Below are 26,598 nucleotides of genomic sequence, written 5' to 3' on the forward strand. Positions count from 1 at the left end.
ACATCAAGACAAAACATACTCTAATGCGTAAGACCTATAATGGAAAGGAACTTTAATACAATTAGTGTGTTATACAGAAAAGAGGAAGAATAAAGTTCCCAAATCAAGCACCCAAAGTCACCCCTCCCCTTGTGGGTAAATGTCCAGCCCAACAGGGGTGGCCCAAAGCAGGCCTCTGAGGCCCAAAAACCTGCTGCATGTGTAAAGCACCTCCTGGTGAGGACCCACAGGAAAGGGGCAGAAACAGCCAGACAAAGAGGGAAAAACAAAACCAAAATCAAGATCAATGCTGCCATTGTCACCTCCCCATGGTCTCACCCATGTCTGTTCCAACCCGTCCAGGGCCAGGAAGCAGGTGCAGCTTCATCTCCTGTCTCTGCCCCCTGCACCTCCTCCAGGTCTCCTCCTGCTCCCCATCCTCTCCCTTCCTTCCCCAGGGTCCTCTCCAGCTTCTCCTCTCCCTGCTCTGCTCCATCCTGCCTTGGGTAGGGCAGGGAGCCTGGCACCTCCCATTTTCCTGGGGACCCCCCTGTTATAATTATATTCAGTGAGGGGCTCATCCAAAAATGAAAACATGGACTGCAAATCATGACTACCGTATTCGAGTCAAAAATGGGGCTTCCCTGGTGGCGGAAGGGGTTAAGCCCCGCAATGTAAAACTATCCACAGCCTCTGCATCAGGAGTTCAAGCCCCAGCCAGGAAACTGACCCACATGGTACAACAGACCTCTCCTGTCTTGCCCACTGCTCCCCTTCGTCAGTCTGCATGTTCTGTTCCCTACTCTGTCTCTGGGGAATCCTCTTACCCCCGCACATCTGGCTTGTACCCTAGTTCTTGTATGCATAAATAAATAAATCTTTTTTAAAAAAAAATAAGAAAATGATTCGTGGAAGTCTGTGAGGCAGGCAAGAGCACCTGCCTACCCGAGACCAGCGTCGAGAGGGTCCTGGCAATTCAGCGGCTGAATGTGCTCTCTCACCTGAGCAGGGTCCCTGCCAGAAACAGCCTCCGGAGAGAAAAGGAGGAGGGGTGTGGAGGGGTGGGGGGGGGAGTTGGGGGTTGTGGGGATGAGTTACCCCAGGCCTGTGTGGCCGGAGGGCTGTGTCGCGGCCTGGCAGCCTGCCCACCACACTGATCATGAGGCCCCGTGATGGACAGAGCTCCAGGTCCTGCCCAACGACCATCTCAAGGTACCGGAGGGAGAAGGCCCAGAGCACGCGCAGGTGACTAGGACGCACTGCGCATGCCCGGGAGCGCCGCCCCAGCTCCAGCTTGGAGGTCGCTCCCTACCCTCGAATATCACTCGGTGCCCCCTGGAGTTGCTGCGCAGGTCTCCTTTTTCCCGCTGCGCCTTCATGCCCAGGTCTGATAAAGCCTTGCTTGGTTCACTGCACCCCTTGTTCTCTGGTAAATTATTCCCCAGAGGGCAGAGGACCTGCTCTGTGCGGTGGGAGTTTATAGGCCACAGGTTGGGGTTCGGCTGGGACTGAAAGTCCCCAAGCTCTAATCAGGATTAGGTCACTGGCAGCAGCTTCTAGAAGTGATTACGTTAAATAACAGAGACCTTTACCTCCCTCCGCAGGCAAGTCCAAGGGTCCTGGGGCACAGCCTTAAAAGTCCCATAATTGTTCTTTGGAAATCGGAAGAGCTGAATATTCAGACACCTTTCCTCTTACTGCTGTAACCTCATCTTAGTCCTTAAGAACCTCCAACATCACAGCGAGGTCAGTCACTCCCTCTGCTCTTGCTTCAGGGCCATGTCGAAGGCTCTAGCGGGAGATCTCTGGTGGAGAATGCCAGGAGGTTCAGGGATCCAAGCTCTGCTGCCCCGTCCGCCTCTGGCACTGACACGGGAGTACAGGGGGGTGCAGGGCAGGTGGGAAGACACAGCCTCGCAGCTGCTCGGGTCTCTGGATGAAGCCACCCCCCACTCCACTCACTGCTCCACGACAGTCATTTCCTTTGCAGCTCCTCGTTTTCTGAAAAGTCTGCCTGTCTTTCCCCAGGGAGGGACGCTGCTGCCTCGGGGAGATTATACTGTGAGGACTTTGCAAGGCTGGAAATTCTGGGTGGTGGGTCTTACACATAGTTCCCCTTCCTGTTCCTCCTGGTCAGACACGCGATTATGTGCCTCCCCCACCTGGGTGTGTGGGGAAGTTAAAATAGGACCAAATGCAGTGCACCCACAGAGGGACACGGCGGCGTCACTGCTGACGGCTAGCTGGGGCGGTCTTCCCTGGGCGCCTAGCATGTGGGTGCACGAGGGGCTCAGCACTCCTCCTCCCAGGGTGCAGCCCAGAGCTTGAATCACTGCACGGTGATTTGGTGAGACAGTGGGTCTCCAGCAGGCTCGTCTGCACATCAGATCATGGGGGAGTTTGCACCCTGAGGTGAGATGGGGCCCAGGGGTGTTGTTTTAAAACCTGCAGTGACTCCCCTGTGTGGTCAAGTGTGGGTCCACCAGACTTAAGCGGCCCGTTCGGCCACCACTTTTTGTAACCTGCGGTTCTGCGCTCCTGTACAAGGTCAGAACTGCCCAGTCATTCAGTCAGAGCCAAACCTCACAACATGCCTTTCTTTTTAAAAAAAAAATTATTTATTTATGTATACAAGAGCTGGGTTGTAGGCCATAGGTGCGGGGGTGAGAGGATTCACCAGAGACAGAGTGGGGAGCAGAACAGGCGGATCTACTGAAATCCACTGCTGAGGGGAGCAGGACCTGCTCTTTGGGGTGGGAGTTTATAGGCCAAGGTTGGGGCTCGGAGAGGTTTGCTGTGACGTGGGGGGTCAGCTCCCTGGCCGGGGATGGAACTTGTGCTGCAGTGGCTGCGGATAGCTTCATAGTGCTGTGTCTTAATCCCTTGCACCACCAGGGAAGCTCCGCAAGTTGCCTTTCAAATCAACCAAGAGCAGGAAGCTGGATCACCCAGGGAAGGGCATGACTAGGAATGCCCAGGGGCTGAGGACTGATGCATAAATGTACTCCTGACTCATACATCAAGAGGTATGACCGGGAACACCTGGGGAGCCACAGGGAGAGAACCCCAGAAGCTGATCAGTGGAATGCCTTGTTGATAAGATTGGATCCATGGCAGGGGTCTGGGGGCTGGTTCCGATGACAATACTTGGTCGTCAAGCAGATAAGGATTATCTGTTCAGCAGACTCATGCCCCCCCGAAGCCCTAGATGACAAAACCACATTCTTTAGTATCACCCATCTTCTTCTCCTTATCCTCCTACTCCACGTGACTGATGCTGGATGATTGTCAGTAAAAAGGCCAGGATCTTACTTGTTCAGCAGTGTCCTGCCCTGTGCAGCCGGCTCCACGCCGTCCATTTAGCTGTGCGGTGTTGCTGACACAGCAGTCAAGGCCTCTGCCTGTGATGCTCGCTCCGGGTGCTCAGCTCGGGATGTTCCTTGGTGTCCTCTGAGTCTGCCTGACCCAGTCTGGCCCACACAACCTCATCTCTAAGCAGAATGAAACTGGGAGCTATGACAATGTTGTGCCAGCTTCTGGGGGGTGACATCATCCCAGGGCATTGGTCACAGAGAAGCCTACTATCTCCGCTGGGGGGTTCCTCATGCAGTAGGAGACGAGGAGGGTCTCCAGTAAAGACCAGAAACACCATTGTCAGTAGCTGGGAAAGCAGTGAGCGTAGTGGTTCTCAGCTATTTCTCATAAACCTGCAAGAACACGACTGCACAGGATGACAACGACCAGCGTCTAGTGTACAAACGCTCATGAGGCACCATGTGTGTGTTGGGGGGGTGCGCGTGCATGTGTGTGGGGTGTGCATGTGAGGGGCTGAGCATATGTGTGGTTATGTGTGTGCATGTCTGTGGGGTGTGCATATGGGTGGGCACATGTTTGTGTGCATGTCTGTGTGGTGTGCATATCTGTGAGCATGCATGTGTGTGGTTATGTGTGCACATGTCTGTGGGTGTGCATGCATGTGGGCATGTGTGTGGTGTATATGTGGGTATGCGTGCATGTGCGTGTGTGCACACACATGTGTGGGCATGCATTCGGGGGCGATGGGCCAAGGACACACAACTTGGAAAGGATGGTCTCTTCAATGAACGGTGCTGAGGAAACTGGACCCCCTACATGCCGAAGAACGGAACTGGACTCATCTTCCACAAAACACAAAAATCAACTCAACATGGATTAAAAACTTTAATGTAAGGCCTGGAACCTTAAAAGTCTTACCAGAAAGCATATGATAAGATCCTTGACATTGTGCTGATGATAACTTTTTGGATTTGACACAAAAAGCTCATGCGCTGTGGGAACATAGATAGGTGTCACCATTATGGAAAAGGGTCCGGGGGGGTCCCCAAGAAATCACAAAACTATCATGTGCTCCCATAATCCCACTGCCAGAGAGAGACCTCAGCCAACACAAGAGCATGCATCCATGCTCGTGGCTGCATTATTCGCAATGGCCAAGAAATGGACAACTACACATGTGCATACACATGCACTCACATACACAGAATATCTGCCTGTCTATTATTTTTTTAAGATTTATTTTATTTATTTATGCATACAAGAGCTGGGGTGCAGGTCTGAGGTATGAGGGGTGAGAGGATTCACCAGAGACAGAGTGGGGAGCAGAACAGATGGATCCACTGAAATCCACTGCTGAGGGGAGCCTCAGGGAGATGGGAGAGGTCTGCTGAGCCATGGGGGTCAGCTCCCTGGCCAGGGATCGAACTCAGGCCACAGCAGTGACAGCCTGAGACTCAACTGCTAGACCCCCAGGGAAGCCCCAAAGGTTTTGTCTCATTGTTCCACATCCAGAACGAATCTGAGGGACATGTGTACAGGCACCTTTCCTCCCCCCAGTACTTAGGTACTCCTGGGTGATGTTACCACCAAGTCCCTTCCTGTGCACCCATCAAAGCTCCCTGCCCAGCCCCGAATTCTCATGGAGGATTAAGACCAGTGTCTCTGCCCTGTGTCCTGTGTGTTAGGGGGAAAGGATGTCCTGAGCAAGCTCCACACAGGTTTTGTGGACTCCACCCCCAACTCCATCAAGACACTGGGAACTACAAATCCCATGATAACCAAAAGGAGGGTTGTGAGGACCTGAGGGTGGAGTTAAGCAGCAATATTTTTGTTTGGATATTTAACCAGCCTTGTGAGCTGGGGTCGCTCTCTTGGCCTCACGGTGCTTGGCTTTTTGCCAGCTCTCAGCGGGTCATTGGGATTCCAAGTCAGCAGAATGGGTAGGATGCATTCATGAATTAATATCCCTCTTTTTCTCCCTGAGTTGTTCATTTCTTCATTTCCCCTTCTCTTGTAAATAAACCTTTTATTAACCTTTTGTGTGTGTCTGCAGTTTAGCATGTGGGTGAGGACCCACAGTCATGCAACCTGTTTCATATTGGGGTTGTCCTGTAACATAACCAGCCAGTTCCTGAGAGAAAAGAGTGGTGGTGTGAAAGGGTCTGGGCCTGCCTGCTCACCTTCCCTGCATGTGCACCTGGCCGCAGCTGGCCCCCGCTTCTCAGAAACCACCAGATTGGAGTTCAGGGGTCAGACTTAAGACCTGTCAATATGCACTAACATGCACTCCGCCTCCCACAGCTCTAATCCTACAAGTACTTGTCTCAGGACTTTAATTCCTCTCCATGCCTAGTACATGGTATTCTTTTCATCGGGGACCAGAATCAGACCAAGATGGAAACAACAATTTAAGTCTTTTTTGACAGAGAATAAAAATAACCATTTATATCATAAAGAGGAAAAATAGTTTACCTGGATGCGCTTCTGTAAAACAAAATTCTCAGCTCTTCCACTGTGAGAAAGGAGTGTCTTTACTCTAGAATATCCTGTTGTGATCAGTTCCCAGGATGAACTCTGAACTCAGAAACAAACCAGGATGTGCTTTATACTTTTTAGGCAGAGAAGCCAGTTAAAATACAAAATCAATATTTTGATAAATGTGTTTCACAATAGCCACTTAAAACTAGTTACAAAAGTATTATCTTTGGGGCCTCCCTGATGGTGCAGGGGTTAGTCTCAGTGATATCAAGCTATTATCTGCCACTGTGGCATGAGTTCGATCCCCAGCTGGCCAGGGAGCTGACTGGCAGGGTGCAGCAGACCTCTCCTATCTCCCCGCTGCTCCCCTTAGCAGTGGATTTCAGTTGATCCACCTGTTTTGCTCCCCACTCCGTTTCTGGGGAGTCCTCTCATGCCCCACCTCTGTCCTACACCCCAGTTCTTGTATGTAGAAATAAATAAATAAATCTTTTTTTTTTTTTTTTTTAAAGTATCATCTCCCAGGAGTGCAAGGGGGACTTTGGACTTGATTGAAGACACTCGCAGAACCGTGTGGCTCCAGCTGCGTGTCGGAGGCACTTCCTGAGCACGTTAGGGTGGGCTGGGGTGCACTGCCCGGAGCCCACCACCACTGGGATGGGGTTCTCAGTGCTTTTCTACTGGAACTGCTTCCTTCGAATGTTCCCCTTGGGGGAATCCCTGCAGTGTGAGACTCTGGCTCCCTGATAATTTCGCAGAAGTGACTAGTGTGAATGGTGCTTTTCCTGTGGGGTTACTGTGTGGGAACTGCAGGACGCAGGGCAGCAACCTGGGGAGCCCACCCAGGCCCTCGTCCCTGTGTGATGAGGGAGCTGTGACCGGGGGCCAGAGTGCGGGCGGTGACTCAGGCCCAGGAGCACGGCTGCCATTCTAAGCTCAGGCTTATCAAGAGGAGGGACTCGTCTCGACTTGTATGAACACCTGCGGCCCAAAGAGACACGTGTGCGAACATGGTCATTTCTGGTTTTCAAGAAGTGCCCAAACTCCAACAAGATGTGTCACGAGTTCACAGAAATGGCCATGTTCGCACCAGGAATGGACCGGCCGTCAGGACAGTGAGGCCAGCGACCAGTTTGGGATGGGGGGGTGCTTCTGATGCTAGTGGGCAGCTGTGGGGTAGGGCTGGGCTTTAACTACCTTTTGTGCATTTATGGCACGTTCTCCATCCCATACCAAACCCCACCTCTCCTCACGGCAATCTGCTCTTACCACTGTTCCATTAACCCGCCGACACTTAGGTGCCTGACGCTGGACCTTATGAAGCCGCTACTTCTGACCTCAGAAGAACCTTTCACGTTGTTGCACCTAAAGCCTTGGCTGTGGCTGGGGCCTCCTCCACATCGTCCCAGCAGCCCTTCCTGCTTCACGCAGGAGGGAGGGTGACCATATCCACCCCGGCCCTATTTCCACGGGCCCTGCCACCCCGAGCTTGCCACTGCTGGTGAACCCTGTCAAAAACAGCTGGAGGTTTAGTCACTTCCATGAATTTAGTATTTAACCAAATAAGTCTGGTCCAAATGCACAGATGGTCTTTGTAACCACTCCCCCCATCTACCCGCTGGCACAGCTGCCCTCCAAGATGGTTTTGCTGGCGTAGACCCAGGTCTGGAATCAACAGGGCAGAGAATAAAATAGCAAAGTACTCTGAATGGGGAATCCAGCAGGGTGGCCTGGGTCACTCACTCACCTGGCACCGTGCCCGAGCCCCAGGCTCAGCGCCCGCCAGGCCCTGCTTCCAAGAATCGTACCATCTTCAAAAGGCTCAAAAATATAAATAAGAAGAAGGGAGTTTAAGTGTTTATGGTGTCACACTGGGACCGAGCAGAGTGTGGAAAGCGGCGAGCACTTCAGAAGGTGTATAGTGACTTTAGACACCTGTGGGCAAAGAACCCAAGGCCAGTGATCTGTGGCCAGTCACCCCATGACAGCTGGGCCTCCTCCGCAGCCTGGGTCCCAGTGCCCTGTTACTGCCCAGAAATAGCCTAGAGGTCCTCCAGGTCATTCAAGTCCACAGCCACCTTCAGGAACAGGGTGTCCTCTCTGATGTAGATGTTCTTGGCGCTCTCCAGAGTGGCATGGGCCACAAAGCGGGGACAGCCGGAGGCAATGTTCATCTCCCCGTCCGGTCTTTTGAAGCTGCTGCTGTTGGGGTCAGCCTTGAACATCTCCGTGATGTGGTTCTTCTTGCCGCTCTGGTCCAGAAGCATGAGTGTCACCCGCTGCCGGAAGGGCCACTGCAGCAGTGAGTCAAACTCGCCGCGCATCACCACAAAGTAGAGCGACAGGTGCGTGCCCTTGCCCGCGCCGTCCCCATTCAGGTAGGCCCGGGCGCACAGCCGGTAGCCGCAGCGGCTGGTGTAGAAGGGCTGGCTGAAGATGGATACCGTGTGCCCGTCCACCGCCTCCCGCTTCTTGGCCGCGTAGTCCGTGACCTTCCAGATGAGCTTGCCACTGTAGCAGGCACCCTCCAGTAGCCGGAACCGCTCCTCATTCTTGTTTAGCTGTGCCTTGTGGATGTTAATGTGGGCATCATGCTTGTGGGTCTCTCCTTCCAAAACCACTGTGGAGGGAAAAAGATGCGTGGCCCCCCACTGCCTGCAGAAGCCACCCGAGAGGACTCTAGCTCTCTGGGGGCACCAACAGTGCTCAGACACCCTAGAGGTGAGCTGAGTCAATGTCCCCAGAGGGCCACTTGCATTAAAACTGACTCAGGGAGTCCAGGCTCACGCCTGGGGCAGAGGAGCAAACTGCAGTGCCTCTGGCTGGAGCTCACGTGCATCTAGCAGATGGGCCAGCTGGCACGCTCATTTAATTTCTTTTCTAAATTTAACTTAAATGGCAGGATCACCGCCTGATGACATTATGTAAGTTTCAGGGGTGTGGCCTGGGGCAGACCTTTTAAACTGCGCCTACTTTTATATATTGTTTCTACTTAGAACTGACCACATCTCTCCCTTTGCTTTCTCATTGTTTTCCACTCTCCTGAGAGCCGTCATCCCTGTTCTTGATCTACTTGCCAATTCCCGCCTCGCAGCCATTTTTGCCCTCGTGGCCAAAATGTCCTTTCTGACGAACACCAGGCTGAAGCACTGTTTGCCTGCACAGCTCTTCCCTCCCCCTGCCAGGGCCACGAGCCTCCCAGGTCAGTGGGGGAGTACCTAGTTTGTGGCCATTGGTTTCCAGCAGGGCCACTTTGTGCTCCAATGCGTCAACCGCTTCCCTCAGAGACCTCAGGTCGTGTTTAGTTGGCTGCTGGTTGACCGTCTGTGACAGCTGGCGCATTTGAGCCTCCAGCCACACTGACCTGTCCATGTGGTTGGCCAGCACCTGTCAATACAAAGTGATCGTAATGTCAGAAACATTAGTGGAGAGTTCAGTAACATTGACTGTTGACATTAGATTTTTTTTCGACTCATACATTTCACATTTAACCAATCAATGAGAGGAAAGTGGGTCTCCCCAGTGGCGCAGCGGTTGAGCGCTGGGTTGCGCTGGGTTGCGAAGCTGCCCGCGGCCTCTGCAGCGCCAGTTCAATCCCCGGCTGCTCCCCGGCCACCAGAGGAGGGTCCCACATGGCGCGCAGACCTCTCCTGCCACCCGCTGCTCCCCTCAGCAGTGTACTTCGGTCCTTCTTCCTGTTCTACTCCCCGCTCTAGCTCTGGTGAATTCTCTCACCCTCCCGCGCTTCTGACTGTACCCAGTGCTTGTATAAACAAACAAACAAATAAATAAATAACTCTTTAAAAAAAAAGAAAAGAAATTTAAAAAAAAAAAATGAGAGGAAAGTGACACTGTCCAGAAGGAGACTCTGTGGGAGGAGGAGCTGCCTGGGTTCTCCCCACCCCTCCAGCTCCTGCTCCAAATCCCTGAGGCCCTTTTCTGGTTCCCACACCCCCTGTTTCTCTGCAGTCAGTTTTCTTTTCTTATTTTTTTAATTTTTTATGCATACAAGAACTGGGGTACAGGCCAGAGGTATGGGGAGGGTGAGAGGATTCACCAGAGACAGAGTGGGGAGCAGAACAGGAAGATCCACTGAGATCCACTGCTGAGGGGAGCAGCGGGGAGACAGGAGAGGTTTGCTGCATCCTGTGCGTAGCTCCCTGGCGGGGATTGAACTCGTGCTGCAGTGGCTGTGGACAGCTTCAGAGGTTGAGTCTTAACCCCTGCGCCACCAGGGAGGCCCCTACAGCAGGTTCCTACCCCTACCTCTACCTCATGTCATCGCTCCCCTTATACAACCTTCTCTTCTCAGGAGCCTTTCTCCACAAGGAAGTGGGGAACATGCTGGAAACTGGCCCACCTGCTCTGGCCTGAGCAGCACAGCTGCTACAGAGGGGCCCAGAGGGGAGGCCTGGACGCAGCTCGTTCTCCTCAGATGGAAGAGATTAGAGAAAATGACAGCTATATTTCTCCCCCTTCTTGCCCTCAAGTGCCTTTACTCTGGTCACTGTATTAGAAAAAGGCAGGAACGAGATGGTAAGATATGATGGGTCTCCTTTGTATACACACAGAGGCCTGTATACTCACATACACATAGGGTTGCACATGAACACACACATGAACAATGTACATGCACATGTGCGCACACATTACACACACAGAAAATGAGGCACGGGAGACAAACGTTGACAATGAGTGTGTCTGGATGGAGAATACACAGACGTTCTTTGCAATTTCTTATTCCTACAGTTTTTCTGTACATTAAAAATTGCATCCATTTAACAGGTGAAAAGAAAACCTCATGTCAGTTGCAAGCTAAACTTGGCCTTAACAGGAAGGCCACTCTCACCTGTGCGCTGGAGAGGTAGCTTCCGTTTCTGCCAAATAACGATGCAAACTGCTTGAATTCCTTTGCAAATTTCTGTACCGTTTCTTCCAGCTGCTGTATTTTGCTTTCTTTCTGCTCCAGGCTCTTATGTAAATCTGAAATCTAATAACAGGAATGTGGATGAGGTTATTCAGGTACTTACACAGAAGTTAAGTGTGTAAGTTCTAGGAAAATACTTGCCTGAAAGAAAGTGTTTCTAGGAAATACATGAATATACATTTCTAGAAAAATATTTACAGGATGACTCCTATATCAATATAGGTAATTGGGGCAAAATGAGATCCACAGATTTCTTATCAACCTTCTTCCTCCCTGACCTCTTGGTTCGCAAAACAACTGTGCTTCGCTGGTCTGGACTTACTGAGGCTCTCTGCACTCAGGGGCTCGGACCAATGGCCAAGCAGGAGAGACTCCATGCAGAGAAGCAGCAGAAATAGCTGACGTGCACCAAATGTCTATCACCCCCTGTATTCATTAGCCCTTTTAATCCTCAGAGAACCCCATGAGTTGCTTCAAATATCAGCTCCATTTCACAGATGAAAAAAAAACAGAGGCCAAGAGTTAGCTGTAACAAGTGAGAGACGATGTGTGCTACCTTTAGAATTGTCATCTGCTTGCGAGAGAAAACAAAGAGCCCAAGAGTGATCTCAGACAACTCTTGTCATTCTCACAGCCATTCAACCAGCAATGCTTGGCATCATAGATGCCAACAAACACCTGTTACAGTCTCTTCTCATCTCATCTCACCTCTTCCAGGCTTCCTTATTTCCTACCCAGGCTGCTACAACAGCGTCCTGTGTGTCCTACATAGTGCTCCCACCTAGCCCCCTACATGCACCAGAAAGGGAGCTCCACAGGGTCTGGGGTCCACTGCAAAGCCAGAATTTGACCTGGTGCCTGGTACCAGGAGGAGCTTGATAAATGTTTGTTGAATGAGTGGATGGGTGGACGGAGGGAGGGAAGAAATGAGAGAGGACTTGCTGGCTGGTTGGATGGATGGAGTGATGGGGTGAGGGATGGATGGATGGATGAATGGGTGGGTGGGTAGATGGATGGATGGATGGATGAGTAAGTGGATGTATGTATGGACGGGTGGATGGATAGGTGGGTGGATGGATGGATGGAGGATGGGTGAATGGATAGGTAAGTAGATGTATGTATGGACGGGTGGGTGGATGGATGGGCAGATGGAATGATGGATGGATGGATGGATGGATGGATGAATGGATGGATGGAGAGAGGGATGAATGGATGGGTGGATGAGGCAACTGATACAGAATACTTTCCAGGCAGCATGATCTGTACCAAAAATCCATTTAGTCATGCTTTCTAAAGTTCACCAAGATCTGACCCTGGACCTCACCCACCTACTGTAGCTAGAAATCAGACATAATCAAATAATCTGCAGCGGTAAAATTCAGCTCTCTCTGCACATGAAGAGGCCTTGGTGCGTCCGGCCTCTGAGATAATTTACCAATATAGTTAACTTTTGGTGATGGTTACTCACAGAGTCAGCATTTATTGAGGTCCGCTGACTACCCCAGGGTGTTCACATCATTTTATGCGACAGTCGCAGCTCAGTGAATCAGAATGTAGGTCTGCACTTACCAGGCTGCAAAGCTCCCCAAAGGCAGAAGTAAAAGCTTATTACAAAATATATAATCCCTCAGGTCTAGAGCAGATAGTCCACTATCTGCTGCTGATTTAATTTAAAATGTATCAGGTGCCAGATAGGAACCCAAAGGCACGGGCAGGCTGCAGAGAGGTTGTAGGGCACACCTCAGAAACATGCTGGACTAGGAATCAGGGGCCATGGTCTTGCGATTGAATTCTGCCACTTATAAGTGAAAATCTGGTGATTTCTTTGAGCCTGGACCCTTCATTTGGTGACTGGACAGGTTGGCCCAAAGACCTCCAGGCACTTTGTAATTTTAATGTTCTATAACCCTGGGTGGGGAGTGGGGGGTGGTCTGGCTGGTTGCTCAGCAGAAAAAAACTACCTCCAGTCGACTTAGAAATAGGAGAATATACAGCACCGAGCATGGCAAAGCCTAGCCGTCCTGCCCCACCCTTTGCAATTGAGCCCTTGAATAGTTACCTGCTCTTCTAACTGGAGGTTCTTGTCCAAAACCAGAATCATGTGGTCCCGGAGGGCTGAGTGCTCGTGTTCCCGTAGGTTCCCCAGCTTGTCCTTCCATGTGGAGAGAACAGTAAAGCAAAGGTGTTGGTGGGGCGGGTGGCGGTGGCGGGGGAGAGGTGTCTGTGAACTGAACCTTGACTGTGCTGCTGACCTTTCACACAAGCACCTGGCTCGGGGCGGGTGGCAGTAAAGGTGACCCCTCTGCTTCCTCATCCCAGCTTTAGGACTCTCCCCCTAGCCAAGGAGACTGCTCCTAAACACAGAGACCAGGAATCGGACCTCGATTCAAAGTCTCAGAGTTGATGACGATTTCCTTCCTTGCCTGAGAGCAGAGAACTGTGGGTCAAGTGCATGATCAGCTTCTCTCAGCTCTTCTCTTCGAGTCCCATCTCCCCCTGGGGCCTCCGCAGGTCAGGCTTCACCCCTGCGAATCCCCCCGCTTCCACACACAATGCTGCCTCCACCACGGTCCTGCTGGCCCCACAGAGCAGGTAACCTCGTTGTCATCTCCACCCACGCAAATGCTCTGCCCTCAAGTGACATATGTGCAAGAACAAAATGGCTACTTCCTCCCTGATTATTAAAGTATTCCATTGCAAACTGCCTCATTCCTGGTAAAAGCAAATGTTGGGTGTTTGGAGTATCTGTGGGCTCTACCTTTGCCATTAGGTCCCCTTGTGTTTAGGGCTGGGCCCTCCTGCAGAAAGCAGCCCCTGCACCCCTGCTCTGGTACTGAGGTAAGTTCCAGAATGCAACCCAATTGCAATTTTGGGCCTAACTGTAAAAAGAATCCCTTTCAGGGCTGAAAGGAGATCTGGATTTGTGCACTAATGAGATAAAGCCAAGAACACTGCTGGTTTGATACGTGGCAAAGGTATGTAGTCCTCCTGGATTTTATTTTAAAGTCTCCTCATAATACACATTTTCCAAATAGTCTTTTAAGTAAGTTGTTTGATTATGCCAAACAACATAGTGAGAAGCAGAAGGATAGTAAAAATTCCTAGTCTGGTTCATTAGTCAGCAAAGCTACGTGCACATTTTTAACACCATGAGACTAGACTATATTTAATTTAAAAATACACCCTTTTCATTCTTCTGATCAGATGCATAGTATTTCAAAATATGAATACATAATTATATAGTTGGAACTTTAGTGATGGACTTATAGGTTGTTTTTAGTTTGGTGGTTTTAGTTTTAGGTTTTTTTTTTTGCTAAATAAACATTTAGCAAAATGTGTGTGTGTGTGTGTGTGTGTGAAAGAGAGCTGCACACTCATGAGAGGATATCTTTGAGATAAATTCCCAGTGGCAGAATTGCAAGGTCAATGTGTGGGTTCACTTTTAATTTTCATAAATATAACAAAACTATCCTCAAAAAAAAAGTTGGGTGTTATAAATTGTTTAAATCTTTGTCAACTTAATGGTAAAAATGATTTCTTGTTATAATTTACACTTATTTCGGGTGAGACTGAGCATCTTTTCTTGCATCTACCAGCCAGCCAAATTTCCCTGATGTGGCCATATGCTCATTTACTTATTTTTCCATTAAGTTTCTATTTTTCTATTAAGTACCTTTTTGTCTGATCACTATATTTACCTCCAGTTTTCAGTTTGCCATTTTGACTTTACGTGCAACACTTTTTTAAAAATCCTATCAATTTTTTAGAAGTTTTAAATATTTGTGGTTAAACTTATCAAAATTATGGCTTCTGGCTCGGTGTTAGTCATCTAAGGAAGGCCTTCTTTCTTTCAAGGATAAAAAGAAAATTCCATTGTCTTCTCTTCTAATATCTTTATTTTTTTTTTAAATCAGGTCTTTTGGAGTGATTTTAGATTTATAGAAAATAAACGGTAACACAAAGTAATAATACCGAATAATGAAAATATATAATGAAATATGTAATGCCTAATAATAGCAATACAGAATAACCAGAGTATGATATATTTTGAAGTCTAAAACTTTGATTCATCTGCAATCTATTTGAAAACAGTGTGGGTCAATCTTTCTAGTTTACTTCATACATTAAATTAATACTTTTAAAGATATATAAAGGGTAAAATACATTTCAAACCATGATGTCATACCACTTCAGTTTCAAATACGTGGTGACAGGTGAGAGCACCCGAATCATCAGAGGAGCCACTGGTTTGGGTGCGGCCCAAACCTGGGAGAGGCAGCGGGGCAGTCTGAGATCATTACCTGATGTTCCCTTTGTGTCACCTCAGCCAGGCTGGGGCCCAGGTGCTTGTCTACACCAGATGTTGCTGTGAAGGTCTCTGTGCATGTGACCAACATCTACAGTCTGTTGGCATGAGTAAGCACCCCCCTCCCATCACTTGATGGTCTTAAGAGCAAAGCCTAAGGTCTCCTGAAGAAGCAGTACTTTTCAAGACTGCAGCCCAGAGGCTCCACCCGCTGTCCAGGGGCCCCTTGCCCTGCACATTGCACATTTGCTGCAGTTGAGTGAGCCAACTCCTTGAAATAAATACTCTCTCCTCTGTCTCTCTCATTGAGATGGATGGATAGATGAACGGACGTACAGATATAGAGAGGTGGAGAGATGGACAGGGATAAGTGGAGACAGATAGATGATGGATGACAGACAGATGGACGACGGATGGATGGCTAGACCCCTAGCTCTCCTATTGGTTCTGCAGCTCTGAGGAACCCGGACTAAGATAACTAAGAACCCGGACTAAGAAAACTAAGACTAAGAACTAAAGTTCTCCAACTTGAGCATCCTTCGAATCCTGAGAGGAATCAAGCACAGCGATGCTCCCAAGTGACGGGCACAGCGGATGTGGGGACAGATCCCGGAGTCCCTACCTTCACAGGGCAGCCGTAGCTCCTGAAAGGGCAGTCCTGCTCTGCCTCGGGACACACAGCCAGGTGCTGCTCCACCTGCAGACAGGAATTCCTCAGCGCCCCTCGGGCTGCGGGCGCCGCTGCGGCAGGACAGGGGGCTTGGGAGGCGGTGGGACCCAAGGGGAGCCGCCAAGGCGGGGCGCGCAGGGGGGCGCTCCCGGAGGCTGGCGAGGGCCGGACACAGGGCGCACAGCATCCAGGGCGCAGCCGGGCAGCATGCCCTGCCTACAATGGGGTTCCATGACACACACACCCCAGGAATACGGAGCTCTACTCACAGAAACTCCACGGAGAGGGCTATTTCCAGTTACCTCGGTTCTCGGAATAACCTGCAGACACTTGTTGGGACAGGACACCGGGTACTCCGGACACAGGTTCTCCTCATGACTCTGCGACAGAGCAGGTGGTGAGCCAGAGCCCCGCCCCGCGCGCTCGCCCCGCCCCGCGCTCGCCCCGCCCCCGCACGCTCCCAGCGCCCCGCGCTCCCCTCCCTGCCTCCCGCGCGGCCTCCAGAGCCCTCCCCCCCCCCCGTCCCGCCCCCTTCCCACCCCACCTCCCCAGAGTTCACACCGAGGCCTGGGGTGCGCGTGTTCTGTGGCTCCCCCTCCGGGAAGCATGGCCTGCTTCCAAAAAGGGTAGTCGAGGGCTGCTTGCGTGGGATAAATGGATTCAGGCCAATCTTCTCATTATCCCAGGAGCAGGTAAGAGGCAGCGGCCCCTGAAGCTGCTGCTCTGGCCGCCCTGGCGCGGGTCAGGGGAGGCCCTTCCAGGGTCACCAGGTCCTTCCCCTGCGCCGTCCGGCACCCAGAGGCTGTGCGGTCCCGCGGACCCCCGCGCACCCGCACGCAGAGGGGCTCAGGCGATAGGCCGGGTCCTAGCCACAAAAAGGTTTTTCATGTTTTACAGGACTTCTCTCCGTGAAGTTATTGCCTGTTTCTGTAGAAGAATCTGTCCAGTGACTGCTGGGGCTTCCCGTGACTCACGTGGCCTCGCAGGCCAAATTGAGCATCCCAGGAAGGTTGAGTTTCTGTTGGCTTTTTACCTGGAGATTGATGACAGTCACATCCTTTTTGCAGTAGAGGCATTTTTCCTCTCGGTACTGGCAGTGTGCACTCAGATGCTCTGTCAGATCCTTCCGAAGCACTGGCTCCCGGCAGCTGTCATTAGGACACGGCACAGCTTGAAATGAGCACTGCTGGAGATGCTCCTGAAACAGACACAGGACTTGACTGGCCCCTGAAAGGGGGAGCACCGCTGAGGGTACTCCTGTAACAGGCACATTCCTTGATGGGTGGCTAGGAGGGGAGAGCACAGCTGAGGGTGCTCCTGTAACAGACACAGGCCTTGACCAGCCCCTGGGAAGGTGGAGTACCGCTAAGGGTGCTCAGAGCACCCTCAGCGGTGCTCTTGTAACAGAGACAGGACTTGGGCCTTCCCGGTGGCGCAGCGGTTGAGCGCTGGGTTGCGAAGCTGCCTGCAGCCTCTGCAGTGCCGGTTCGATCCCCAGCTGCTCCCCGGCCACCGGAGGAGGGTACAACATGGCAAGCAGACCTCTCCTGCCGCCCGCTGCTCCCCTCAGCAGTGTACTTTGGTCCTTCTGCCTGCTCTGTTCTCCGCTCTGGCTCTGGTGAATTCTCTCACCCTCCCGCGCTTCTGACTCTACCCAGTGCTTGTATGTATAAATAAATAAATAAATCTTTAAAAAAACAAAACAAAACAGAGACAGGACTTGACCAGCCGCCGGGAGGGCAGGAGCACCACCGAGGGTGCTCCTGTAACAGATACAGGCCTTGACGGGCCGCCGGGAGGGCAGAGCACCACTGAGAGTGCTCCTGTAACAGATACCGGGAAGGCGAAACAGTGCTGAGGGTGCTCCTGTAACAGACACAGGCAGGCCTTGACCGGCTGCGGGGAGGGCAGAACACCGCTAAGGGTGCTCCTGTAACAGACACAGGCCTTGACAGGCCTCCAGGAGGGTGGAGCACTGCTGAGGGTGTTCCTGCAATAGACACATGGCCAGGAGGGACTGCTGGGAGGGCAGGCGTGCAAGCCAGCTGTGCACAGGAGTCAGCAGGTCAGGGGATGATGGATAAAGGAGGGGTCAGCCCGATTTGCTTTAGATTATCTATTGCCGGCTTACATTCTCATCTTTGTTCTTAACAATTTCCCTTAGGCTTGCCACTTATTCTACCAGTTCTTCAAGGAGATTTTTTATTTCTTTTGGTCACCCTCTAACTCTGCCCCCAGCACTGAAGTATCACCCCTGCACAGCAGGAGGCAGAAGCCTGGTGTCTGAGTTAAGAGAGGAGAGGGCAAATCCTAACTAGAGGAATAAAGGAAGGGAGAGGACCACAGGAAGAAAAGGGACGGAGAGGAATGTTCCAGAAGTAGTAAAGAAAAGGAGTGGCAGGAGACTCAGGATCACAGGCCCAGAGAAGCTGAGAAAGGCCAACCTATAGAGCTAGGGAATGGTCTCACCAGAACACGAGCAGGTGACTGGACAGTGACTGTCTCATCACAGATCTGCTACACAGCCTGACTGAATAAAGCCTGTGGGTCACTGCACAAAGCTGTGCTGCTGACAATCAGCCCTGTTGGCCAAACCTGGACCAGTATTTGCTTTTGTGAATAAAGTTTTACTGGCAAACAGCCACAACAATGTGTTCGCTTCTGGTGGGGCAGCCATAGCAGAGCCTGAAGGGGTTGCTGCCTGGCTCTTGAAGAAGAGTTTGCTGCCCCTTCTCTGAAGGAAAGAGGGGTGTCTCTGTGGGGTGTAGAGCAACACCAGGACGAGTTTCCTCCAGCTCCACTAGAGAAAACACGTGCTACTGCCCCTCACTCACCACAAGAGTCTCGACTCATGAGATCCTCCACCTGTGCAGCCCCCCTCCTGGCCAGGGGACAGAGAATGAGGGTAAATCACAGAAATGGGTGAGCCAAACAGCCTCCATTGTGCAGAAACTGGGGGGTGGTCACTGTGCCGGTTTGGGGGTCTGTGAGCCCCACCCCCCTGTCCAGGCTTAGCGGCCCTTCTAAGGTGGCGAGGGCAGCATGAGGAAGACACAAGCAGCTCCATGAGCCTCAGATGACACCCCTGGGTGAAGGAGGAAATTGTTCCCACTCACAGATGCTCCACGCCTGGGGGAGGGGTTGGAGGCGGATGGAGAAAGACTGAATCACCTGAAATGTTTCCACAAATGTCAGGAGGCACAAAGCTGCTCCAGGCAATTCCCTGGAAGTCGGGGGTGACTGAGCCTTGCCTAGGTGTTCCACTGGCAGAGAGAGCAGGGCAGCTTCCAGAAAAAGGAGCAGGGCTGTCCTAGGCCCTGTTCTTGGCACCTCACACTAGTGTCTCACCTTTAAACTACTGATACATCCCTGAGCTCTGCTGACACCTGTCCACCATCTGCCGGGAGACACATCCCAGCACCTGCAAATGCCTTTGGCAAGAACCCCTCGCAGGTGTCCTTCTGCAGTTCCACCCTGGGGACCCCAGGCCCTCCACGCTGCCCCCAAATAACATGTCCTAGTGGGAGGAGGTCCTCACCACTTAGATCCTTGGTATGCCCCCCCGCATCCCCCTTCCCCCAAGGAACCTTCTAGCTCACACACACATCGCGCAGGGCACAGCACTACCTCGCCTGTCCTGCCAAATGGGAATTTCTAAGGGCAGCTCAGTGAATTCCCCGGTGCTCTCAGCTCAGGAACTGTCACATAAAGCTGATCATGCCACATCGCCAGACTGATGACAAAGGGGACTGTGGTTAGTAAGAAACACCAACCTGGTATCGTCCCAGAATGACCTTGGTGCTGCACCCAGGCACGTTCCTGCAGTACACGTAGAGGTTGAGCACCTCCCTCCTGCAGCAGTTGTCTCTGAACACCTGAAAGACACACGAGAGGGCTTGCCCGTGCCCAACTTCAGAACAAAGCGCAGGAAGCTATTATTAATTTGGTCTTCAGGTTAATCTCAGAAAAGGGGTGGAAACTTCCAGATGGGGGTTGGCATGGAAATATGAGACTCACCACCGCACTAGAGAGACAGACACCGCTCACAGCCACCAAGCACACAACTCCTGCTGACTTCAGGCCAGCGCAGGAGCTGCAGCTATGAAAATCTCATGGTGGACTTGACCTCACCTCCTCAAAGGTCAGGAGGTGGGGCTGTGGAGGAGGGTGATGCCTTTGGCTTCCTGTCCCAGGGTGAACGTTTGTATTAGTTACCCAGTGGTGTCACCAAAGCTGCACTGACAGCTACTCAGCACTAGCCGGGGTTGGCAAACTTTCCCCACAGTCAGATGGCAAATATTTTTGGTTTTTCAGGCCACACTGCCCCCGTTTCCGCCATTCCCAATACCCAAATGTCAGGGAGCACTGTGTTCCAATGAAATGTTGGTTATACACCCTGACATCTGAATTTCATATAATTCTCATATCATTAAACATTCTACTTTGGAGTTTTAATAGATATTTATCTTCAAATAGTTTAAGAGTCACGAGGAGTTGCAAAAGTAGCAGAATTTCTGCTTGCCTTCTTTTGAATTTTTTCAATGATTTAAAAATATAAAAACCAGGCTTAGCTCCCAGGCCATTCAGAAGCAGGAGGCGGGCTGGATTTCTGCCATGATTGAAGTATGCTCACACCTGGCCTTGTGGGTCAGGCAGACACAGTATAGCACTGTCTTCTGCCACATGTTTATAAAACACCCCACAAGAGCAGAGAGCAGGTATGTGTGCATCAGAGGAGGTGCTGGGGACCTTCCTGGAGGAGGTGAGATTGGGCAGCCCACGACAGAAATTTAAAGGGAGAAAAATGGGTTTAAATGGAAGTTATAAGGAAGAAAACCTTCCTGGCCATGGATTAGGTAATGATTTCTTAGATACAACACTAAAGAAACAAATGATTGAGACAAACAAAAAATAAATAAGATTTCATCAAAATGCAACTTTTGTGCTTCAAAGGACACAATCAAGAAAGCAAGAAGACAAACCACAGAATTGCAGAAAAATTGTGCCAATTGTGTATCTGGTAAGAGACTTCACCTAGACTATGTAAAAGATAATTGCAACACATCAAGGAGAGACAAACACTCCGCTTTAAGCATGGACAAAGGGACAGAACAGGCATTTCCACAAATAGCCGTTGTGTACGTGGCAAGGCGCCTAATGTCATTGGCTACTAGAGAAATGCAGATCAAAACCAGGAGACCCACTTCACACCCGTGGGGAAGGCTATGCTCTGAATGATGGGCAAGAACACTCTCAGGCAAGGATCTGGAGCAACGGAACTCCCGTGCTATGTGCTGGGAGAACATAAACTGAGCGGCTGCCAAGGAGCAGTCTGGCAGAGCCCCAGACGGGGAAGCACAGAGCTACCTATGACTCAGCAATTCTGTGCCAAGGTATAGAGCCAAGCGCAGGGAAGACCAAGTCACATCCGCCTGCAGCCCCAAAGTAGAAACCACCCAAAAGCCCATCCGTGAATAAATGGGTAAACATAGCGCGGCTGAGCAAGGAGGTTTGGGGCGGCGTGCTACAACAGGGAGGGGCCTGAGAAGGAGCAGGCACAAGAAGCCACAGGTTGTCTGACTCCAGTTCTACGAAATATCCAGAACAGGCAAATCCACAGAAACAGAAACTAGGTTCGTGGTTGCTAAGGGCTGGAAGAAGGACTGAGGCGTTATGACCCATCAACACCACCCACATCTTGGGTGGTGACAATGTTCTGGGATTTGGTAGTAGTTATGGCCACATGATTCAGTGGCGGCAGCCTCAGAAGGCGGGTGCTGAGGGATGTGCATTCTAGCTCAGTAAAGTGGTTCTTAACCCTAATGCTAATCAAAGGAGCATTAGAGATTAACCAGAGTAGAAAGAATTCCTTGAAACTGGGCATCTCATTCCCAGCAGCTCAGTGGAATTGGCGTGGAGGACGCAGGGGAGGAGGAAGCTGAGGAAACCAGACCAGATCAATAAAGACGTGAAATGGCCTCTCTGACCTGACCCCAAGACAAAGGATTACACTCCAAGGGGACCCCTCCTGCTCCAACCCCAGGTCCAGTCAGGACACTGCTTTCCCACCACCCCCCCAAGGAGCTGAACCAAAGTGGTACTTTTCTTACCTCCTGAGACTTGATAACCTCCTTGTCTACGGGGCAGAGGGCTACAGTGTTTAATTCTCTGCAGAGAGAAGTAAAACAGAGGCAGGGTGAAGTCTTGACCTCAACGCTGCTTCTAAGAGCAACGCAGCACTCGGTCACACTCAACCCCTTGAATTCCCCAACCAGACCATCCTTGCCTTTGCTCGTGCTGTTCCTTCCTCACAGAGGCCCCCCCCCCCACACCCAATTTTCAGCACCTACCCAGCCTGCCTAAAAATCTCCCATTCAGGGCCTCCGTGGTGGCGCAAAGGCTTATGCACCGCACTATGAAGCTGTCCGCAGCCTCTGCAGCACAAGTTCACTTCCGGCCGGCCAGGGAGAAACCCACATGGTGCAGCAAACCTCTCCTGTCTCGCCCGCTGCTTCCCCTCAGCAGTGGATTTCAGTGGATCTGCCTGTTCTGCTCCCCTCTCTGTCTCTGGTGAATCCTCTCACCCCCCGCATCTCTGGCCTGTACCCCAGCTCTTGTATGCATAAATAAATAAATCTTTTTTAAAAAATCTCCCATTCATCCTCCAGGGTGCAAGTCAAAGAGCAGGTCCCCCAGGCAGAGCTGAATGCCCCTGGCAGGACCTTGCTCAAGAGCTGTGCCACACCCTGTCTTCATCACTGGACTGGAAGGTTCTAGAGGGCAGAGAGTGGGCCCTGCTCCATGATGGGACCTCTAGCTCTTCATACAGGAGAGCTTCGTTTAGTAAGGGGTGTGGAACACACAGCAACACGTGGGCAAACCCACAAAGGGATGTGAATGTATTAAAAGAACACTTAGCCCTCTCCCCCAGGCCTGGCAGGTGCGACTTCCTTACTGGCCCTCAGTAAGACCCCACACTCTTCTGGCATCCCCCCTAGAATGCATCACCTCAGATTTACAGCTGCCCATGTGGACACAAGGGACGTCACCCTGGCAGGGAGCCCTGTCTGGATGCTGTCACACCCCCTTCTCCTCTAGGCAAAAATGGGGTGACTGTAGCCAAGACCCCTATGGAAAACAGGTCCTGCCAGCCTGGAATGTGCTTCTGGGTTTGCCCTTGCAAGCAAAACAGGTGTCTTGGTATGGTAAGAAAAGGTGATGATGACGATGAGAATGGCCCAGGCGCTCACAGAAGGACCCGGGAGCGACCCTGCCACCCCGGGTTCTGTGGTCCCAGGCGCCCAGCAGCCCCTCGGCGTGGTGTGGGCGCTGGGAGCTGGCCCCACCTGAGCGCCAGGATGCAGCGCTGGCAGAAGCGGTGGCCGCAGCCTGTCTGGTGCGGGTTGTGCAGGACAGCACGGCAGCGCGCGCACTTGTAGCGCTCCTGCAGCACCTCCACGAAGTGGTACTCCGCCTCGGGCTCGAAGTCCAAGGACAGGGAATTGCCCGAGTTCTGGCGTGTGAAGCCACAGGTGCCGCCTCCGCGAGCCTCGGCGGAAGCCATCCTGGGGGCAGGAAAAGAGAAGGTTCCTAATTTGACAATGTCGGGTGATGACTTTAAACACCCCCAGGACCTGGGGCTCCCAAGTGGGGAGATGTGTTTGGGCCTCCCAGGAGGCTGGGCCAGAAACATCCGGAGACTTCGGCCCTCAGTCCAGCAACCTTCCACAGAAGTCTGGGTCACCCTGTTGGTTTGGCCACACGCTGGGACCAAAAAAAATCACCATGTGTTGGGCCTCCCTGGTGGTGCAGGGGTTAAGTCAGTGCTAGCAAACTATCCCCAGCCAGGGAGGTGACCCATAGGGTGCAGCAGACCTCTCCTGTCTCCCCGCTGTTCCCCTCAGCAGTGTATTTCAGTAGATCCATCTGTTCTGGTCCCCACTCTGTCTCTGGCGAATCCTCTTACCTCTACCCCTCTGGTACCCCTCTAGCCTGCACCCTGGTTCTTCTATGCAAAAATGAATAAATCTTAAAAAAAAAAATCACCAGGTGTTAACTGCATCCTAGGCAAACTCTTGTTGGGGATTTTCCATCTGCTCTTTTGAGAGAACTAAAATGAATGTCTTCAACATTTTTCAGAAGCAAGACCCTTGTCCGCCAGGACGTTTCTACGATATACACCTGTGTCACCACCACCTGTGAGCAGCATCTTGACCTGAACTAAATAAGAGCCCAGAGTCCATTCTCCATGCTAGAGCTAGTTAGGGTGACAGTCTCAAAGCCCAAATATGATTGAAGGTTATCTCCCCTCATGCTTCAGTGGTTCCCCTGGCTCTGAGAGAAAAGTCGAGAAAGCCAGGCAGGCAACAGGCCTGTACCTTCCCAGCCAGGAGAATCTGGACTGCCTTCCCCTTGCTTTCTGCACTTGGCCACATGACCTTCCTCCTGTCCTACTAATACATCACGCTGCCTCCTGTCACAGGGCCTTTGCACAAGCCGTCACCTCTGGAGTGCCCCTGCCAGTGCTTTCCACTTAGTTAACTCACACTCGTGCCTCAGTTTTCATTCCAAGCGCCTTAGGTAAGCTTTCGCTCCTGTTCTCAGAGCACGATGCCTGTTCACCAATCTGTGTAACTTGCAAGGCTTCCAGGGAGCGGCTAAATCATAAGATGGGGGAGACTTTTCACTGTGTAATCCTTTTGAAGCTTTGAACATGGATGCATTGCCTCTTCAAAAATAGATAAGCATACAAAACAAAAACTAAGCCTCCCCTGCTAGATCCATCACAGAACCAGGCTCCTTTCGTTCAGAGCAATACTCGATGAAAATGGACACATGTTTGTGGGATTATCGGGTTTGTATCCATGCCACCCAGTGGTGCACAGACAGCACATGCTCTTGCTCAGCGTGGCCTGCCGGTCCCTAGCCCTGAGGCGGGTGTGGAAAGTAACTCAGCTATTTGTGGAATTGATATCACTGATGGGCTTTTTGAAAAACCCTCAGCTGGGCAGCTGTAACTCATGTTGGCCTCTGCTTCTTGACCCCCAATGTCCTCCTGCCTTTGAAAATTTGATGAAAACTCTTGACCTCCCTATAAAATGGCACATGATGTCTGGGGCTCTAAGGACTCCCATACCCACCTGAGGCGCCGGGCTAGGAGCAGCGCTGCCTCCCAACAGGATGCTGCTACTTTTACAGCATGTCTGGCAGACACTGAAGGACAGAGGCTGTCAGGGGGGTTCCTGGGGGTGGCCTCCTGTCCACAGACAGGGTACATGAAGGTGGCCCGTCAGCCTCGCTTGCTCTGACTCCTGGGAGCACCTCATGAGTTGTTGTACTTGATGGGGTCAACTGGGCCTGAGGCAGCTCCAAGGTCTGACATCGGAGGGGAGATTGGTGTCCCCTTCATGGCTCAGCTCTGCTCCTGTCAGCCACTGGCCTCTCTTCAGCCAGGTGCTCAGAGCCTGATGCTGGAGCCGAGAAAGCAACTAGCCTCTGTCACAAGTGAAGCTTTCTGAGAAGCCCAGTAGCCTAGAGATGTTTTTTATCTTGAGGTTTGAAACCAAAGCCACCCCGCCTTTTCCTCTCTGCATGTGCTTCCTGCACTCTTCAAGGGCAGAAGCTGAGCCATACAAGCTGTGACAGTTCCCCTTTTTTAACGTGGTTCATGCTTGAGATTTAACACAAGTTTTAATTATAAAGGTGAAGAGGCAGAACTCGTGATCTCCACATGCGACCCTAAAATCCAAAACTCTCTTCTGTCTCAGAGAAGCGAAAGAACCAAGTCCAGGCCCTTACCCGCCTATTGTTCTCTAGTCTGCCAGGGATTGACAATCCATGTGCTATACCTCTCGAAAATTCTCTCCCCAGACCAGGCTCCTATCTGTGTCACACAGTATCTAAATTTGGAGTCTCAGAGACATACCACAGAGCAACAAGCTTATTCAACCCCAGAAAGGCAGTGGGAAGCATAAAATTCTCCTCAGATTTCTCTGAGACATTCTATCCTCTTTCCTAACACAAGAATCTATTGCACTCATCTGTGTGTCTGTCCCTCTTTCTTTACAACAGCAATTCTCACACTTTTGGTCTCAGAACTGCCCACACTGTCCATGCTTAACATTTGAGGACTAAAGACCCAAAATAGCCGACACAATATTGAAGAAGTGGGGAAAAATTGGAGGAGTGACACTATTCAAATTCAAGGCTTACTATAAACCTACAGTAATCAAGACAGAGTGTTGGTATACTGAAAGAACAGAAAAATAGACCAATGGAACAGAATAGAGAACCCAGAAATAGATCCACACAAATACAGTCAACATGCTCTTTGACAAACATGCAAAGGGCAATATGGTGGTGCAGAGAGTCTGTTCAAGAAATGGTCCTGGAACAACTGAACACATATATGGGGGGAAAAAGCATGTAGACACAAGACTGGTACTCTTTACAAAAATTAATTCAAAGTGGACCATGGGTTTCAATGTAATATGCAAAACTATTAAACTCTAACAAAGTAATAGGAAAATCTAGATGAGATTGAGTTTGGTGATAATGTCTTAGATATAATACCAAAGGCACAATCCATGAAAGGAACAATTTATTAGACTTTATTGAATTTATTAGACTTGAAAATTTTCTGCTTGATGAAAGACACTGTCCAGAGCCCACATCCCCCCTCCCCATCTCCTGACGTAGATAGAGCCCGAATTCTAAGCCACCTTGAGGAATTACTACCTTTCCCTGGGTTCTTTCATGAAACATGAGGTATATATATCAACAAACTTGTTTGTTTTTCTCTTGTTAACCTTTTTTTACAGAGTCTCAGCTAAGAACTCAAGAGAGGGTAGCAGGGCAATTATTTTTCCTGCCCTAGACAATGTAGGTTCATCAATGATAACAAATGTACCACTGTGGTGGGGG

General features: G+C 51.0%; 1 protein-coding gene across 2 annotated transcripts in view; it reads right to left on the reverse strand.

Moving 5' to 3' along the window:
• Positions 1-4,054: 4,054 nt before the first annotated feature.
• Positions 4,055-26,598, reverse strand: part of TRAF5 (TNF receptor associated factor 5) — a 35,929-nt gene continuing 13,385 nt past the window's right edge. For both annotated transcript variants that reach the window (XM_037497338.2, XM_054690633.1), the window contains exons 2-11: positions 23,022-23,240; positions 21,786-21,843; positions 19,449-19,550; positions 16,709-16,873; positions 15,978-16,055; positions 15,628-15,702; positions 12,759-12,851; positions 10,622-10,762; positions 8,991-9,159; positions 4,055-8,392 (exon numbers count right to left, since the gene is read on the reverse strand). In XM_037497338.2, the coding sequence (XP_037353235.1) occupies positions 7,815-8,392; positions 8,991-9,159; positions 10,622-10,762; positions 12,759-12,851; positions 15,628-15,702; positions 15,978-16,055; positions 16,709-16,873; positions 19,449-19,550; positions 21,786-21,843; positions 23,022-23,239 (1,677 nt within the window). In that variant the 5' untranslated portion in view covers position 23,240 and the 3' untranslated portion in view covers positions 4,055-7,814. The remainder of the gene's footprint in view (positions 8,393-8,990; positions 9,160-10,621; positions 10,763-12,758; positions 12,852-15,627; positions 15,703-15,977; positions 16,056-16,708; positions 16,874-19,448; positions 19,551-21,785; positions 21,844-23,021; positions 23,241-26,598) is intronic.

The sequence above is a fragment of the Talpa occidentalis genome, unplaced genomic scaffold (assembly GCF_014898055.3).
Source record: "Talpa occidentalis isolate TD23 unplaced genomic scaffold, MPIMG_talOcc4v2.1 talOcc4.8, whole genome shotgun sequence".
Taxonomy (NCBI): domain Eukaryota; kingdom Metazoa; phylum Chordata; class Mammalia; order Eulipotyphla; family Talpidae; genus Talpa; species Talpa occidentalis.